This window comes from Phocoena sinus, chromosome 16 (assembly GCF_008692025.1).
Source record: "Phocoena sinus isolate mPhoSin1 chromosome 16, mPhoSin1.pri, whole genome shotgun sequence".
Taxonomy (NCBI): Eukaryota; Metazoa; Chordata; class Mammalia; order Artiodactyla; family Phocoenidae; genus Phocoena; species Phocoena sinus.
In genome coordinates, this window is record NC_045778.1 from 7,472,678 (window position 1) to 7,487,617 (window position 14,940).

Sequence of the window (14,940 nt, forward strand, 5' to 3'; positions counted from 1 at the left end):
GCATTTGGAGCACCCTCTGCAGGCACTAAGTGCTTATCATTAGCTCTGTCAGCACTGGCCTAGGACCTGGCCTCTTCTGGATCCTGCTGTTGGGATCAGTGGAACTTTAGGAAGGACGGAGGGGTGGGGTGTGGCATGTCACAGAACCCCCAGCCACATAAAAAGTACTGTGAATAATATGTGTCTTTTCCTAAAGAACTCGGAGTGGTGTGCAGGTGTTGCGAGTCTCCTAGCCATGTTGTTCCGGTGTAGCTGTTTGAATGGTGGGGAGGAAGGACCTGGAAAATGCTAGGGTCTGAGCAGACTTGTGTGCAGCCTTTTTTTTTTTTCAAATTAATTTTTATTGGAGTATAGTTGGTTTACAATGTTGTGTTAGTTTCTGCTCTACAGCAAAGTGAATCAGTTATATATATACATATATCCCCTCCTTTTTGGATTTCCTTCCCATTTAGGTCACCACAGAGCACTGAGTAGAATTCCCTGTGCTATACAGTAGGTTCTCATTGGTTATCTATTTTATACATAGTAGTGTATATGTGTCAATCCTCTCGTCCCAATTCATCCCACTCCCCCTTTCCCGCTGTTACCCATATGTCCTCTACGTCTGTGCCTCTATTTCTGCTTTGCAAATGAGTTCATCTGTATCGTTTTTCTAGATTCCACATGTAAGCGATACTATACGACACTTGTCTTTCTCTCTCTGACTTGCTTCACTCCGTATGACAGTCTCTAGGTCCAGCCACGTCTCTGCACACGGCACAGTTTTGTTCCTTTTTATGGCTGAGTAATATTTATGTGCAGCCTTTAAGAATGTAGTCTTTTGATTTTGTAAATGAACATTTGTTAAAATTATTTTTTTCCTAGATAATCCCCTATGTTGGGACCATTTCTGAGCAGTTGGAGCCTGGAACTTTGATTGTACTACGTGGGCATGTTCCTAGTGACTCAGACAGGTAAAGTCATTCTGTTAGACGAGAAAAGAACAAGAATAAACTCGTTGTGATTGTGGGACAACAAAAAATCATGAGGGAGAGACCATTTGGATACTCGGAGGCCTGATTTTGCTTTCACAGCAGCCCCGGCCACGGTGCTGAGGAAATTGGAATGAAAAACTGAAATACAGGTTATGTGGATTGTGTGTTGCTTGTAAGTCTGATTTTAGTATAAAGAATTAGAGATACGGTTAATGAAGGGAACTGTGGTCAGATGACAGGGACACAGTCTAGTTACAGTGTAACATTCCCACACCATCTCTAAAGGCCTGTTCTGGGTGGTTTTATCTAATGCTTGCTTTGGGTAGAGTCTGGATGAGGCTGTATCAGCTAGAGTTGGGCTCGGCTCTATGTGGTGGATGCCTGAACAGCAGTGGTTTAAATAAGAACGTGACATCTAAAGGGGACAGTCCGGAGGGCTGAGGGCGCGCACCAGCAAGCTGTTGGAGGAGTGGGCCTCTTCACGCTCTCACCCTGCCATCCCAGGGTGAGGTCCTCTTTCTCGTGGTTCCTGGAAGCTAGGACTCTGGTCCTCACGTTGTGTTTGGGTAGCTGCCTGGGACCATGTGCTATTTGGGGGGAAGGGGTGGGGGGTGGACAGAAGGCAGATGCCAACTGACTTTAGAGACCGTTTCCAGGAGTCTTCCTTGCACACTTCACTTCTACCCCATTGGCAGAGCTTGGGGCACCTGGGCGAACGCACCTGCGGGGAGACTGGGCAATGTGGGTGCTTGTGGTGGACCGCCACCAAAAGCATGTGAGTGAACAGAAGATCCGTCAGCTGTCACTCGGCCTGGGTTTCTGCGCTGCCGGGCCTGCGAGGCCGCCTTCCTTCCTGAGTCCTCACGCAGCCTGTGTTTCCTCCCCTCCTCAGGTTCCAGGTGGACTTACAGTGTGGCAGCAGCGTGAAACCTCGAGCAGACGTGGCCTTTCATTTCAATCCACGGTTCAGAAGGGCCAACTGCATTGTTTGCAACACTCTGAAAAATGAGAAGTGGGGCTGGGAAGAGATCACCTATGACATGCCTTTCAATAAAGAAAAATCTTTTGAGATCGTGATCATGGTGCTGAAAGACAAATTCCAGGCAGGTTTTGGAGAACGGGTTAGATCCTCATTCGTGAGGATAAGCACGAGGGAAGCTTTTCACATGAGTGAACTCACCCTTGCGTGTCCTAAATCCAGAGGAAGAGTTTGCCTTTATCATGTTCCTCTAGAGGAGGGCCCGGCGGGGACCTTGCTGTGAGGCAGGCACAGCCAGCATCCCTGCCGGGGTCACCGTGCCGGCAGAGGGCGAGGCCAGCGCAGCGGGCTTTTGTTAGATTGTTGCTCCTCGCGGGGCTGAGCTTCCTTCTGACTTGGCACAGCCTTACACTCAGGATGGGAAAGTAAACCCCAGACAGCAGGACCCGCAGGGTGGGAGAGTCTGAACTGACAGATGAGATCTGGGCGTAGGAGTTGGGGTTTGTAAAGTAGCATCCTGCCGCAGCCTAGTCCCGTAGGATCTTAAGATTCTAGACCCAGAGAAGCTCATAGCAACCCCGCTGCGTGTCGTCAGTGCTGCCGCTGCTTGCTTGGGTGTGTGTGGTCCTGGAGGCGCCTCCACCTCCTGGCCCACGAGCCTGTGGAGGACTTGACGGCTCAGGTGGAGACTCCCCACCCGAGGTGCAGACCCCTCTGACCCTCAAAGCCTGCTCCCACCAGCACTTCTCCCCTAAACCTCCTCTGGCCATTGGAGTACTTGGGTCTGGATCGTTCTTTTTAATGCTTGTCCGTGCTCTTGAGCTTCGGTTTTTTCCTGTGTTTCTTTTGCTTGCCAATGGGATTTTCAGCTCCTTGAGATCAGAGACTGTACTGTGTTCAGCGTGTCTTCCCGACAAGTACTGACATCTGGCGGGAGAGGGAGGTGCCCTGTGCACTGGTACCCGCTAAAATGCATTTATTAACTTTTATTCGTGGGGGTGGGGGGCTGTCTTCTGTGTTTGTCCAGGTGGCTGTCAATGGAAAACATACCCTGATCTACGCCCACAGGATCAGCCTAGAGAAGATCGACACCCTGGGCATTTATGGCAAAGTTATCATTCACTCCGTGGGTTTCAGCTTCAGCTCGGTCAGTCCCCTTCCATGGGGGGCGGCAGGGGGTCTTTGGTGATGTTTTCTTGAAAACTGTAAATATGTCCCTCGTTAGTGTGTTAATTTCTTGGAAGTAAATCTTTCAGACTAGTAGGATGCTAATCATTGACTGGGGCTTGCTTGTCTGTAGGATCTCAAATCTAGCATGGTTCCAACAAAAACCCAAACAGTAACAACAAAACAAACAGCCTTTACAGCTGGAGAGGGGCCGTTTCCTTGATGCAGGAGCATAGTGGAGCAGTTCGCTAGGATTGTTTCCTAGAAGCGGGACGTCAAAGGGTACCTGCATTTTAAGTTAGGATTGAAATTGCTAACGTGCCCTCCAAAGAGAGTAAAACAAAGTAGTCTCAAGATCTGTATTCATTTGCTCACATTCTTCTTCTTTTTTTTTTTTTTCCGGTACGCGGGCCTCTCACTGCTGCGGCCTCTCCCGTTGCGGAGCACAGGCTCCGGACGCGCAGGCTCAGCGGCCATGGCTCACGGGCCCAGCCGCTCCGCGGCACGTGGGATCTTCCCGGACCGGGGCACGAACCCGTGTCCCCTGCATCGGCAGGCGGACTCTCAACCACTGCGCCACCAGGGAAGCCCCTGCTCACATTCTTCTTGACACTAGTTCTGATTTTAACATTTGCCAGCTTGATAGAGGGGAGAAGGTTGCTAATGTTCATGCATGTTTGGATAATTTTCTGTCGTATTTTCATGTTTAATACCATTTATCATTTTTTTTGATATGTGAAGCAGGTTATATTTAGAATTCTGATGGATGTTAAATATTAATCTGAACTTTTCTTCAGGATTTAAGAAGTAGCCAAGCATCTACTCTGGAATGGACAAAGATAAGTGAAGAAAATGTAAATATTAAATCTCTTAATCAACCACCAGTTTAAAAATGTTTGTTTAGTTGCCATGTAAATTAGGTGGCAGGCAGGCTGAGTTTTAAAAACACTATGTTTTTAATATGAAAACTTATATTTTTAGTAATTAATAGGCTAGAAGTAATCATTCGAAAATTGAGGCATATACTTCAGAGTGCCAGGTGCTATAAGTTTTGCTGTTTAGACTCTCAGTGGATCTGACCACTACCCACCAATCTTCTGTACAAAGAACTCTCTGAACTGCTGAATAGGGCTGTCTGGAGGTGTTTATAAATAGTGAGCACAGCCAGTGCATGGGCAAACGAACTTCCACGTGTATCTTCTCCCCCTGTGGAAACAACTGCAGTTCAGACATTTTTTGCTGTTATTAGTGTGGAGAAAGTGAGGCCTTACTGATCTCAGCACGTTCCTAGACAGACTAGAATCTCAGCATTTGGGGAGCACCCTGGGAAGAACAAGGAAAATGTGTTTGAAGCCCACACGTGGCCTTCGGGAAAGGCTCAGCTTGTGGCGGAGGCTATAGGATTCAGATGAACAGGACAGTGAGTCTGTTCCCAGCCTGAGTGGCACTCTGCAGCTCCAAAGCACTCGGTCAGGAAGCACTGGCCACCTGCATGTGCCCCCCCGGAGTGGAGCAGGCACTACCGGCCCAGGCTCTGGGTGGTACAGCCAGTAAGATCCAACTGCTCATGTTATAAAATGTATTTCTTCCCTGTCAATCATCTGTATTTTGTCTTTCTCTTCCAATAGGTACCAAAGTCTGGCATGTCACAGTTTGTAAGTATTTTTGCTATAACATGTGGAACCTTTTATAAGATTGCCCAGGAAATGAATAGTTGAAGCCTTGGAAGATAGGTTCATTCATTCCATACCTTATTGCAGAACTGTTTCCCTACAGCCTAGTAATAGAGGAGACATTTATAAAATCGTCCCCAGAACTGTCTACACCAAGAGCAAAGGTTTGCCGGCCAATCACACTTTGACTTGCTCCAAAATACTACCTACCGACTGTCAAAGGTTTGAAGAGCCAAAATTTTCTTAATTCTGTCTAACAAGTACTTAATGTTAGTTAGCTGATACGCGTAACCGCTACCCTCAGTACAAGCCCAAAGCAGCCACCCTGTGTTTGCACTGGTGTCCTGGACGGCTATCAGTCAACCGGACATCAGGTCCCTGAGCCATTAGTGTGTTTCTGTAGCTCCCCCTACCTCAGCCGCTTCGCCTCCGGGCTGAAGCAGTGCACGCTTCAGGCCAGCCGAGGTGACTTTCTCAGAGGGCATTTCACTCAGGCAGAAGATGTCAGGTCCCTCCCCACATCCATTCATTTCACTGTCTGAAAAATGGAGTGTTTGCTGTGAGCCAGGGACCCACCTGGGACCAAGGCAGACTTGGTCTGTCCCTTCATGGGGTTCATGGCCTTTAAACATTTCCCAGTGTCTTTTGGCAGTTTTCCCTCAAGATCCCTTTTTGCAGGCTTCCTGATGCTAACTGGGATTTCTTTGCAGACTCTGCCATTCGTAGCGAGGTTGAACTCCTCAATGGGCCCTGGACGGACTGTCGTCATAAAAGGAGAAGTAAATACAAACGCCAAAGGGTCAGTATCAGTAAGTGGCCGTAATAATGCAGCTGCTGCTGCATGTCTCTTACAGCTGTAACCCTGTCAACAATCTCGTGAGGTGTAAGTCGGGCTAATGTCATAAGCTTCATTTGAAAAGTGAGACACTTAAAGCCAGATGAAGTTAGACTGCTGACAACTAGTAGTTGGCGGCACCTAGGCTTTTTGTGGCCAGACAGGAGGGTGGCATTTTTGTCCACGAGGCCCACCCTTGTAGAACTGCAGGGCAGCTCTGTGAGAGCAGATCAATTTTATTAGGGCTCGTTCCCCTTGCCATGGGTCTTATAAGGTTCCTGCTTTTAGAACCTTTTCCAGAGGTGTTCAGAGTTCTGAAAGCTTGAAATGAGAGCTATTTCCTAGCAAGTAGTACACTTTGAAGAACAGGGCATTGTAAATGCTGAGACGTCCTGCTTGGAAGGACCCTGTTCTTGCAGCAGACGTGATCCTTTGGGTCACTTGCTCTGACCGTTTAATTTCTTCCTGTAGCCTTAAACGTGGATTTTAAAGCGCTTCATATTTTTATTTTGCAAATAACATACTTATACCAACAGTGTGCTGACTTGGAATTTTAAATTTCACCTTCGTCGGCATTCCTGGGTCCTTGTGTGTACATGTTTTGTGTAATCAGAGTTTAATTCTGATTGTTAAAATTGCAGAAACTTGACTCCTCTCTTCTACTTGGCTAATTAGTTTTAAAAAATTCTCTCAAAAGCTTTGCTGTTGATCTGCTATCAGGAAAATCCAGGGATATTGCTCTCCACCTGAACCCACGCCTGAATATTAAAGTATTTGTAAGAAATTCTTTTCTTCAGGAGTCCTGGGGAGAAGAAGAGAGAAATATTACCTGTTTCCCTTTTAGTCCTGGGATGTACTTTGAGGTGAGATGATTATCTTTTTTGAAAATGGGACAGGAAAAAGAATCCTGCGGGCAGGGGTAAGATGCAAGATAAATGGTCCATTTAAATTGAGTCCAACTTAATATGTGGAGGTTGTGTGTGGTTTTTGTAGATTGTATTTTGAATGCCGTCTTTTATAACGCAAATAATCAGCATAAATGGCCAAGCCAGTCGAGTGCCACGTTATTTGCATTGGAATTATCTGACATTTGTTCTCATAATGACAGTTTCTATGTAGCCCCATATTAGTTAATAGGAATTTGAACAGGAACCTTGTCTCAGGGCGGGAGTAGCGTGTTTAATCCTAAGTGAAGATGAGGACATAGGAGCCATGAGACTGCCGGCACTATCCGTCGTATCGGTGACACACAGCTTAGGTGGCAGTACTCTGTTCCAGGCGGTCCTGTTTGTATATATTCAAAGAAAGACACATTTAGACTACCGGGACTTGAAGGCATGTAGTCCTGAGCCCCCAAAGATGCGAATATTCTAACACAGCCTCTCCCCAGATGTGCTTCCGGGTAGTCTCGCCACGTGGATGCTGCATGATTGGCTGGGTGCCCTCACCAGCCTACGTGACTCACTGCTCATGTGGTCATTTAGGGTCACTGATTTCGGTCATGGCTTCTCCAGCATTTTAAACTGTCACATGCTCTGGACCACTGGAGCTCGCAAGACTCCTCAGAGTTGTTAGAAGTGTGAACATCAGGCTGAACAGAAGGTGGTGATTTGGCATTAATATTTATCCGTAAGTTCCTGTCTAATGCAGTGCCCTGGTTTGGGGAGTGACAGACAGGAGCAAGCTCATCATAGGTTCCCTGGAAGTGGTGGGTACTCATTTGGAATTCAGAAGGAGGTGGGGGCGTGAAGGTAATCTGGATTTTACAGATTTTGGGGACGATACGGACCAGTCGCTGGAGGTCGGAAGGGCGGCACAGGGGCGCCTGACACCCAGGCGGCAGTCAGGGTGTGAAGGGTGACGTGGGTTCACTGGAGGGAGAGGTGGCTGCTCCGGCAGGAAGCTTGATCCTTGTGGTTGGTGACTGGAAACTCGTGACCTGTTTTCTGGCCTATTTGAGCCCCAAGTTTGCGACTACTGTATCAAAATAAAAGAGGAAAATAACACATTCTCTTAAATAATCTTTTCCTTTTGTTAGTTTTCTGCTTCAGGAAGAGTAGTTGTCCTCATGTTGGATCACTGTTGTCAGTTTTTTTGTAGTGATAGCTTTTTTCCTATAGCTTTAAACTCCTGCCTTTTTAATAGGCTTTCATTGAGATTCTCAGATCTTTCCATTAAAGCCATTGCTTTGCTTTTAAACAGTATCTTCTGTTCCGTGGCATTTTAGATTCACTTGTTAGTTCCAGCTGGAATCATTTAAAAACTATCTTTCGGTTTTGTAATGTCATCTGTGAGCTCTTTATCAAATTCACGTTCTTAGGAGCTGTTCAGGTGGTTGAGGGATCTTGGTGTTCCATGTTTACATGTATGTACTTTGTTTTGCAACAGTGTGTCCACTAGGCTGTCTGCCATTTCTCTTCCATTTGTAACATAAGGTGCTGGCTCTGCACTTGCTCTGACTTAGTCTAGAGAACTCTTTTCCCACTGCATCCGTCTAATGCCGGTTTGTTTTCCCTTCTGAGCATGAGGCTGTGTGTTTTGTGTTCTCTTGAGATTTTGTTAAATGTCCATCACCAAAGGTCCCTTCCACCTGGTTGAAACTGGGATTTCCACCACTGTTGTGGGCATATAATCCCCAGTTATGGCTATTTTCCCCAGTTCTCTGTATAGCCCTGCCGCCTTCATCTGTGTCAGTTATTGCTGTTATCCATGGTATTTCCCCCTCTTCCTAATCTCCCCCAGCAGCTAGTCCTAGCAAAAGAAAAAAGACACTCAGTTGGCTGCTTTGCAGATCCAGATTTTGTGCCTCAGTCTGGCCTCCGGGGATGGAGGCGGGGAGTGCCGGGGAGAGCACAGTGTGGGTTCACCCAACTGGCCTGTGCAGTGTGGGTGAGAAACAAATGGTAGTCAGTGGCCAGACTGGCACAGGGAACATGGTAGCAGAAGTAAGAGGTTTAGGTGTACGAGCGATTTAAAAGGATCGCAGTTAACTCTGAAGGGCTAACACCAGTGAGGACTCTGAACTGAATCTCTTCCAAAACTCAGAGGTTCATAGAACACTGAGCTTTGAAGAGCTTTGGAGAAACAGACAAGAGGTGCTGAGCTAGGATGGGAATCAGGGTCACCAAGCAGCTCTGCAATCCCTAGCAAGTGACCTAAACTTCTGAGATTTCATATTGTCTGAGTTGCCCAAGACCCTAGAGTTTGAGGCAGCGAAGTGAGGATCCAAGCCCCTTGGTACCAGCCTGTGACTGGGAACCAGCTCTTCTGTGAACGAGTGTCACGGTCAGCCACTTTCTCCTTCCCAGGTGTCGGCGAGGAGGGTGGCTTGCCACTTCCCCAGGAGCACAGGGCAGGAGAGGGTGCGTGCTGAGGACAGGAAGCCAGCAGGCCCTGGGGACAGTGTGAGGGTCCAGGCACGTGAGAGCCACTTCCTGGAGTGGGACAAGGCAGAAAGTGCCACTACAGATACACGTTAGGCAGATCCTGGAAACTGCAGCAGGGAGTCGGCGCTGGCAGGCTGGGAGAGGAAACCAAATGGTTTACTTGACACGCCTGTTCGTGTGCGGGAAACAAACTCTTAAGCCCAGGGCACCACTAATGTTGTGTATACTTTCCTTCCAGATGATAATTTATTGTGATGTTAGAGAATTCAAGGTTGCAGTAAACGGTGTACACAGCCTGGAATACAGACACAGATTTAAAGACCTGAGTCATATCGACACGCTGGAAATCGATGGCGATATCCACTTACTGGAAGTAAGGAGCTGGTAGCTGACAGGTGTGCTACAAAAACTGAAATACAGATGACTTCTGTAACACTGGCCTTGTTAAAATGCATCTTACTCTCATGATATGGTTTATATATATTGTTAAAATGAGCTGTAAATCCTACTGGGTGTCCTCAGTCCATGTCACGCAGTGAGACTTTGTCAAGCAAAAAATGAGGACATTTGAGGCAACAGCAGCTTATAGCCATTATTATAACAGGCCTTTCTGCTCTCTCTCCTGTACCCTGGCCGCCTCTTTTTTAAACCTACTTCACATTCAACAAGTGTTTATTAAGAGCCTGCTGTAACACAGTAGCCACCCTGCATGGAGCGCTTGTCTTTTGCCAGCACTGTGCTGGGAGCTGGGAGGACACAGTGAGGCACGTACGTTCCCTGTTCTGTTCAGCTCAGAACCTTCCGTGCTTTGCCACTGTGCCATTGTTTCTCCTCCACGCACTACATAAACTCACCAGGCACTTAAAAGAATTATTCTGTTAGATCACCTGAGGACACTATAGGCGACACCACTCTTCCTGCAGTGCTGCCCTTCATACCCAGTGTTTGATCGTATCCTGTAATTGAGAGGATTGATGTTGACCTACATCTGGCAATTTTCTTTAGCATAATATCTATATCTTCTAGCTGTAAGCATTACCAAATAATTACCATTATGAGATCTGAACACAGCACAAGATAGAGGCAAAAAACAAAGCAAAACGAACAAAACCAAATGGTGCTGAAATTAACTTGATGTCCATCTCCAGGCCACTGATCTTCTGTACCAGTAAATGCTTATTTTAGAATATTGGGATTTAGGGTGAGTCAGAGGTCTCCTCTGAAAGTTTAAGGTAGACGAGAGATGGATTCAATTTGTAAAATGTTTGTGGGTAACAAAGCAATGTCAAGCTTAGCCTTAATGATTGATTATAGAACAGGCCCTATCAGAAAGTAAAATACACCAGCAGAGACCAGTGAAGGAGAGAGGCCGTGTGTGCCTGCTGCTTGTCTGCACGCAGACCAGCACTGCCTCTCCTCTTCTAAGACGACCCCGTCATCGTTAGTGACTGAGATCAAAACGCTGTTCTCCCTTCAGTGATTAAAATCAAACCTGTATCGGCAAGTTAAACTGTGTTGCATTTCTGTAATTTTTTCTGTTATTCTTTGAAGAGAGTTGGCAGAAGTTCTTTGTAGAATTCTTACAGGTCAGATCTTGTCACAGGGAATTTCAAAGCCTTGGGAGTGGGGAGGTAAAAAGCTAGATCAGTCAGATCATTTTATATTAAATCGCTGGGCTGAATTCTGCCAGGATTTGGGAATATTTTCATAACAGCTTTTGGTTAGGTATTATTTGTATCCCTATAGTGGAAAAAATACTGTTTTACCAGTCTTACTTTTAAAAAGTACTCAGTGTAGCACTTAATTCTTTTCCACCTTTTCATATTAATTTATTATGCTCAGTCTTGCCAAGCTAAAACAAAAAAACACCGGTGGAGGAGAGGATGTTGGGAAAGCTGTAGAAGGCAAGAAGGGTCTAGTATCTCCTCCGGAAAAGAACATCAGAGGGCCTGGCAGATGGTGGAAACGGTGGACCACTTAGGAAAAAAGAAAAGCCCACTTACCTTGTTTCCTGTAAGTCTTAAACATAGTTCATTTTCATTTTATGTGGATGATACTAAGAAGTCTGACCATTTCTTTGATAGAATAAATACAAAATCTTAAGATTTTTTTTGAAAAGAAGCCATTAGCATTTATTAGTGAATCCTGTTGAGATGTTTCATAAAGAGAAATACGTGTTCCTAGCAAGCTGTCTCCAGACTGCAAATCAGCCTTTGCTTGTCACAATTCCACACTAAGTTTCTGTATTAAATTAGATCAAGGGCTTTCAGACTTGATTTGAACACCTATGGAACAGTGCTTAGAGGCCTTAAATTTTAAAAAGGCATAAATAGATAAATAAAATGCCTTAAACAAAATAAAGGCAGATTTGTTTACTTTTATTTGCGCCCTCACTTTGCAGCTTCACCATGACATAGTATAGAGATTAGAGAACTTCAAAGCTTTGGAAAAAAATCTGTTGTTTACTTTTTTCCTCATAAAAGTAATCCTTGGTTAACCACCGATAGAAATGTGAGCATTTCTAACCCTGAAGGGGCTCCCTCTTACCACCTGGTGTTTCTGAGCCCTCGTTATTTGTGGGAGCAATGAGGTGTGGCTGTTTTATAAACAGCCTACTGCCTCCACCCCCTGCCGCCCAAAGACTGAAGGATAAAGGAGAGACGATCCTATTCTAGAGCAGAAAATGCATCCCACAACTACTCCCCTCCATGAGCACACGCAGAAATTAAGACTGAAGTGTCACCTGCCCAAAATGAAAAGTAAAAGTCCAAATGGCTTTACCGTTGAAAGCATTCTCATTTTCTTGAAGTAAAAGCTGCTTTGAGTGAAATCTCTGACACGGATACCACGTACAAAAGATAGTCCTTTACCAGGAAAGTTAAGGCTTTACAGTCGAAACGGGGGTTCGCTTTGGGTGCTAAAATCAATCATGTATGTAATGGTAATAACATCACTCAGAAAAGACCATCATCGATGGTCTTAATTAAACAAACAGCAGTCTGTATAAAAATACCATGTATCATTTACTCTTTTGTATATTCTGTACAACTGGCAGGAGAGGCTTACGTGGTAGCACAAACCAGGTGGGACTTTTGTAAAGAAGTCCAAGTAGGTGTTAGCGGCACCAAAAGTAATATGGTCCTAAACACCCAAAATAAAAATATGAAAAGTAAGTCTGACCTCTGAACAGTATGAAATACCAGAGACCAGGGTTTTAGAAGTAGCTCTGGAGCGGCTCTCCCAGGATCGTTTCCAGCCGTTGAACAGTCTTCTGGCACTGATGCTCCACCTCTTCACATTCATCTAAAAACAAAATCAAAATGAGTCAGTCTTCCTGCCTCAGTTCTCAGAGCCTGGTTCCTCACATCTCGCATTCGCTGGCCGTCAGTCAGAAGAGAGAAATGAAGCACAGTCCTGAGGCGGAAGCCATCCTGGAAACCCCTCCTCTGCCTTCCTCCTTCCTGCCTTCATTCCCTTCTTTCGGTCTAGGACTGGGGAAGCAGAATAAGACAGACCCCAAAAGAGTGGTGCACAAACAAAAATTTCAGATGCCTAGCGATGCCACTCTTAGTAGTTCACGCAGCCCCTCTCCAGGAGGGAGGAAACAAAGGTGCAGGCACCTGGTTTTGGATCAGCAGTGAATCGCTAATGTGAAGGCATCTGTCTACTCGCCTCCATCACCCCGCTAATAAGCTGCACTGTTATTTCTTGGGCTGCGTGGTGGCACAGTGCTCGTTCTGCCGTCGGTCCAGAACTGCGCAAACCTGGACTTAAACCCCAGTTCCACCTGTCACACATTTTTATCAGCTAGATTACTTAATCTCTTAAAGCCTCTAGTTTTTTCCTTTATAAAAGGGGGATAACGGCATATGCCTTGTGAGGATTAACGACATCATCCACGTAGAGCACAGAATAAGTGCTGGTCATTAACGGGCAGCCACCCCCATTGCAGCCGCAGTGGCACTGGATGTTTTGGTATAATAACCCTGTATCTGTGGACCAAAATATTCAATCATAGACATGCATGAGGTTAAAGAAAAACAATATCATAGTCTGCAATGTCAGCAAAAAAACACAAAAGTAAAGATAGATTATGCTATAAACAAATCTCAAATGACAATGAGGCAGCCCGTGCACCCCACTCAAACCAGGAGCTCAGCCTCTGCACAGAGGGCTGGAGACACGAGCTCATCACAGGCTATCCAAATGTGCATTCTCATTGGGCACATTCCCACAGAAGTTCACTCTATTTCTTAATAGTTAGGGAATTACCTTCCATCAATTCCGCTAAGAAAGGAATGGATTCTGGTAACAAGACGATATAATTCTCTTTCAGTTTTTCAGCCAGTGCCAGCACCGTAATCAGAGCAGCAAATCGAACCTGAAAGGGATTAAAAAAGTGAAGAATATTAAAAAAAAAAAAAAAAAAAAACTAGTATTCTTGTATTACTTTATGATCTAACTTGAGATGAGCTCCGAATTCTAAACTGTTAACCTCACGTGAGTTTATTTCACTTTCTGGCCAACTTTCATCTTGGAATACCAGTTTGTTTAACGATTCGGGATCCGTCTATAATATGGGCAACCTTATAAATCAGTGCTTTTCAATCTATGTTCTAGAACTACAAGCCTTTCATGTGAATGTCTTTTTATAACATTTTTCTTAAAACAAAACAAACCAGTAAAAATGCCACCTGCAAATTCAAGTGTGTCATCAAATGTGACTGCACTGGAGCCACTGGCTGGCCTGGCCGCTGGTGATGCTGACCTGGCAGGACCGTGTCCCCGGCCACTGCAGGCAGGACTCCCGTCCTCAGGACCCTGACTGGGGTCACAGTGTGGTTGTGTGAGAGGCCAGGCGCCGGCTCTGGCCGCACCCTCACCTCAGCCTGACTAAAAAAACACATTCGTTGTGTCATAAATGTCCTAGTTTTGGAACTTAAAAGATTGGAGTGTTGCTCACATGACTTGTCTATGACAAGGAATGCAACCAGTTGTTTGTTTTGTTAGTGATTCTCTTTGAAACAAAAGCTATGTTAGTCTTCTTTCTGGTTTTGGGTAATTCTGGTAAAGAATATTGGGATAGAGCAAAGTGAGTTGTTGAAAAAACGTTTGTTACTGCCTGTGTTCAATCAGGATTTTCTTGATATTGTACAATCAAAACAACATATTACAAAACAACAAATTTAATGCTGCAACTTTGTAAGATCCTACAATTTAAAATTTGGGGGTTCCCATCCATACCTCTGTGAAGAAGAATTAGCATAAGAAGAAGAAAAATATATTTTGTTAATTACATTTTACTTCCAAGATCTTTCAAGCCAATCTAGAAAAAGAAAACCTCGGGCACTTCGATCCTTTCACGTGTAAAAAGGAAACTGAACTAGAAAAAATTAAAGTAATAAAAACATTAATCTGAAAAAAAAAATAAAATTTGGGGGTTCATCAAAACAGCCTCATTGTTTTCATTACTTCCTAATAAAGAAATGCTGTGAATTTCAACTCATAAATTTATTAACAAAATTCTGCTTCAGTCTGTTTTATCCCCTGAGGTTCTAGTGTGATAATTAGCTTGAGGAATGGCGATTCATTGCTAGAACAGCTTGAAAACTTCCAAACTTCCGCTCATCCCCGCCCCCCCCGTTAATGGGCATCAACCGCTAGCCCTTACCGTGCGTTACTCCACCAAGGCCTACGCCTGAGATCGATACACAACAGGGATAATACTCTGCTCTAACTCAAAGGAATGTTCTGTAGACAAAGCATGCTGTCTCTGGGAGCACACTGACATTTAAATGGTGCATAAGAAACTTGAGGAATTCAAGTCTTTCCAATATTTAAAAGTGTAAAGTATTTCAGTGCTCGTGCCTAGCACACCACGGGGGTGGGGAGGACTGCCATTATTTATAAATGGCCTGTAAGAGAA

The 14,940-nt window shown here is 45.1% G+C and overlaps 2 protein-coding genes across 7 annotated transcripts in view; one reads left to right on the forward strand and one right to left on the reverse strand.

Annotated features, from left to right (window-relative positions):
- Positions 1–14,516, forward strand: part of LGALS8 (galectin 8) — a 34,118-nt gene extending 19,602 nt beyond the window's left edge. For 2 of the 3 annotated variants that reach the window (XM_032608337.1, XM_032608339.1), the window contains exons 3-10: positions 865–953; positions 1,867–2,077; positions 2,981–3,100; positions 3,918–3,974; positions 4,749–4,775; positions 5,504–5,592; positions 6,326–6,491; positions 9,253–14,516. In XM_032608337.1, the coding sequence (XP_032464228.1) occupies positions 865–953; positions 1,867–2,077; positions 2,981–3,100; positions 3,918–3,974; positions 4,749–4,775; positions 5,504–5,592; positions 6,326–6,491; positions 9,253–9,402 (909 nt within the window). In that variant the 3' untranslated portion in view covers positions 9,403–14,516. Of the gene's footprint in view, positions 1–864; positions 954–1,866; positions 2,078–2,980; positions 3,101–3,917; positions 3,975–4,748; positions 4,776–4,896; positions 5,009–5,471; positions 5,593–6,325; positions 6,492–9,252 lie in introns of all 3 variants that reach the window. The other variant, XM_032608340.1, reaches the window with a different exon arrangement.
- HEATR1 (HEAT repeat containing 1) overlaps positions 12,014–14,940 on the reverse strand; it is a 47,919-nt gene continuing 44,992 nt past the window's right edge. For 3 of the 4 annotated variants that reach the window (XM_032608332.1, XM_032608334.1, XM_032608333.1), the window contains exons 44-45: positions 13,287–13,395; positions 12,017–12,317 (exon numbers count right to left, since the gene is read on the reverse strand). In XM_032608332.1, coding sequence (XP_032464223.1) covers positions 12,229–12,317; positions 13,287–13,395 — 198 coding nt within the window. In that variant the 3' untranslated portion in view covers positions 12,017–12,228. Of the gene's footprint in view, positions 12,318–13,286; positions 13,396–14,940 lie in introns of all 4 variants that reach the window. The other variant, XM_032608335.1, reaches the window with a different exon arrangement.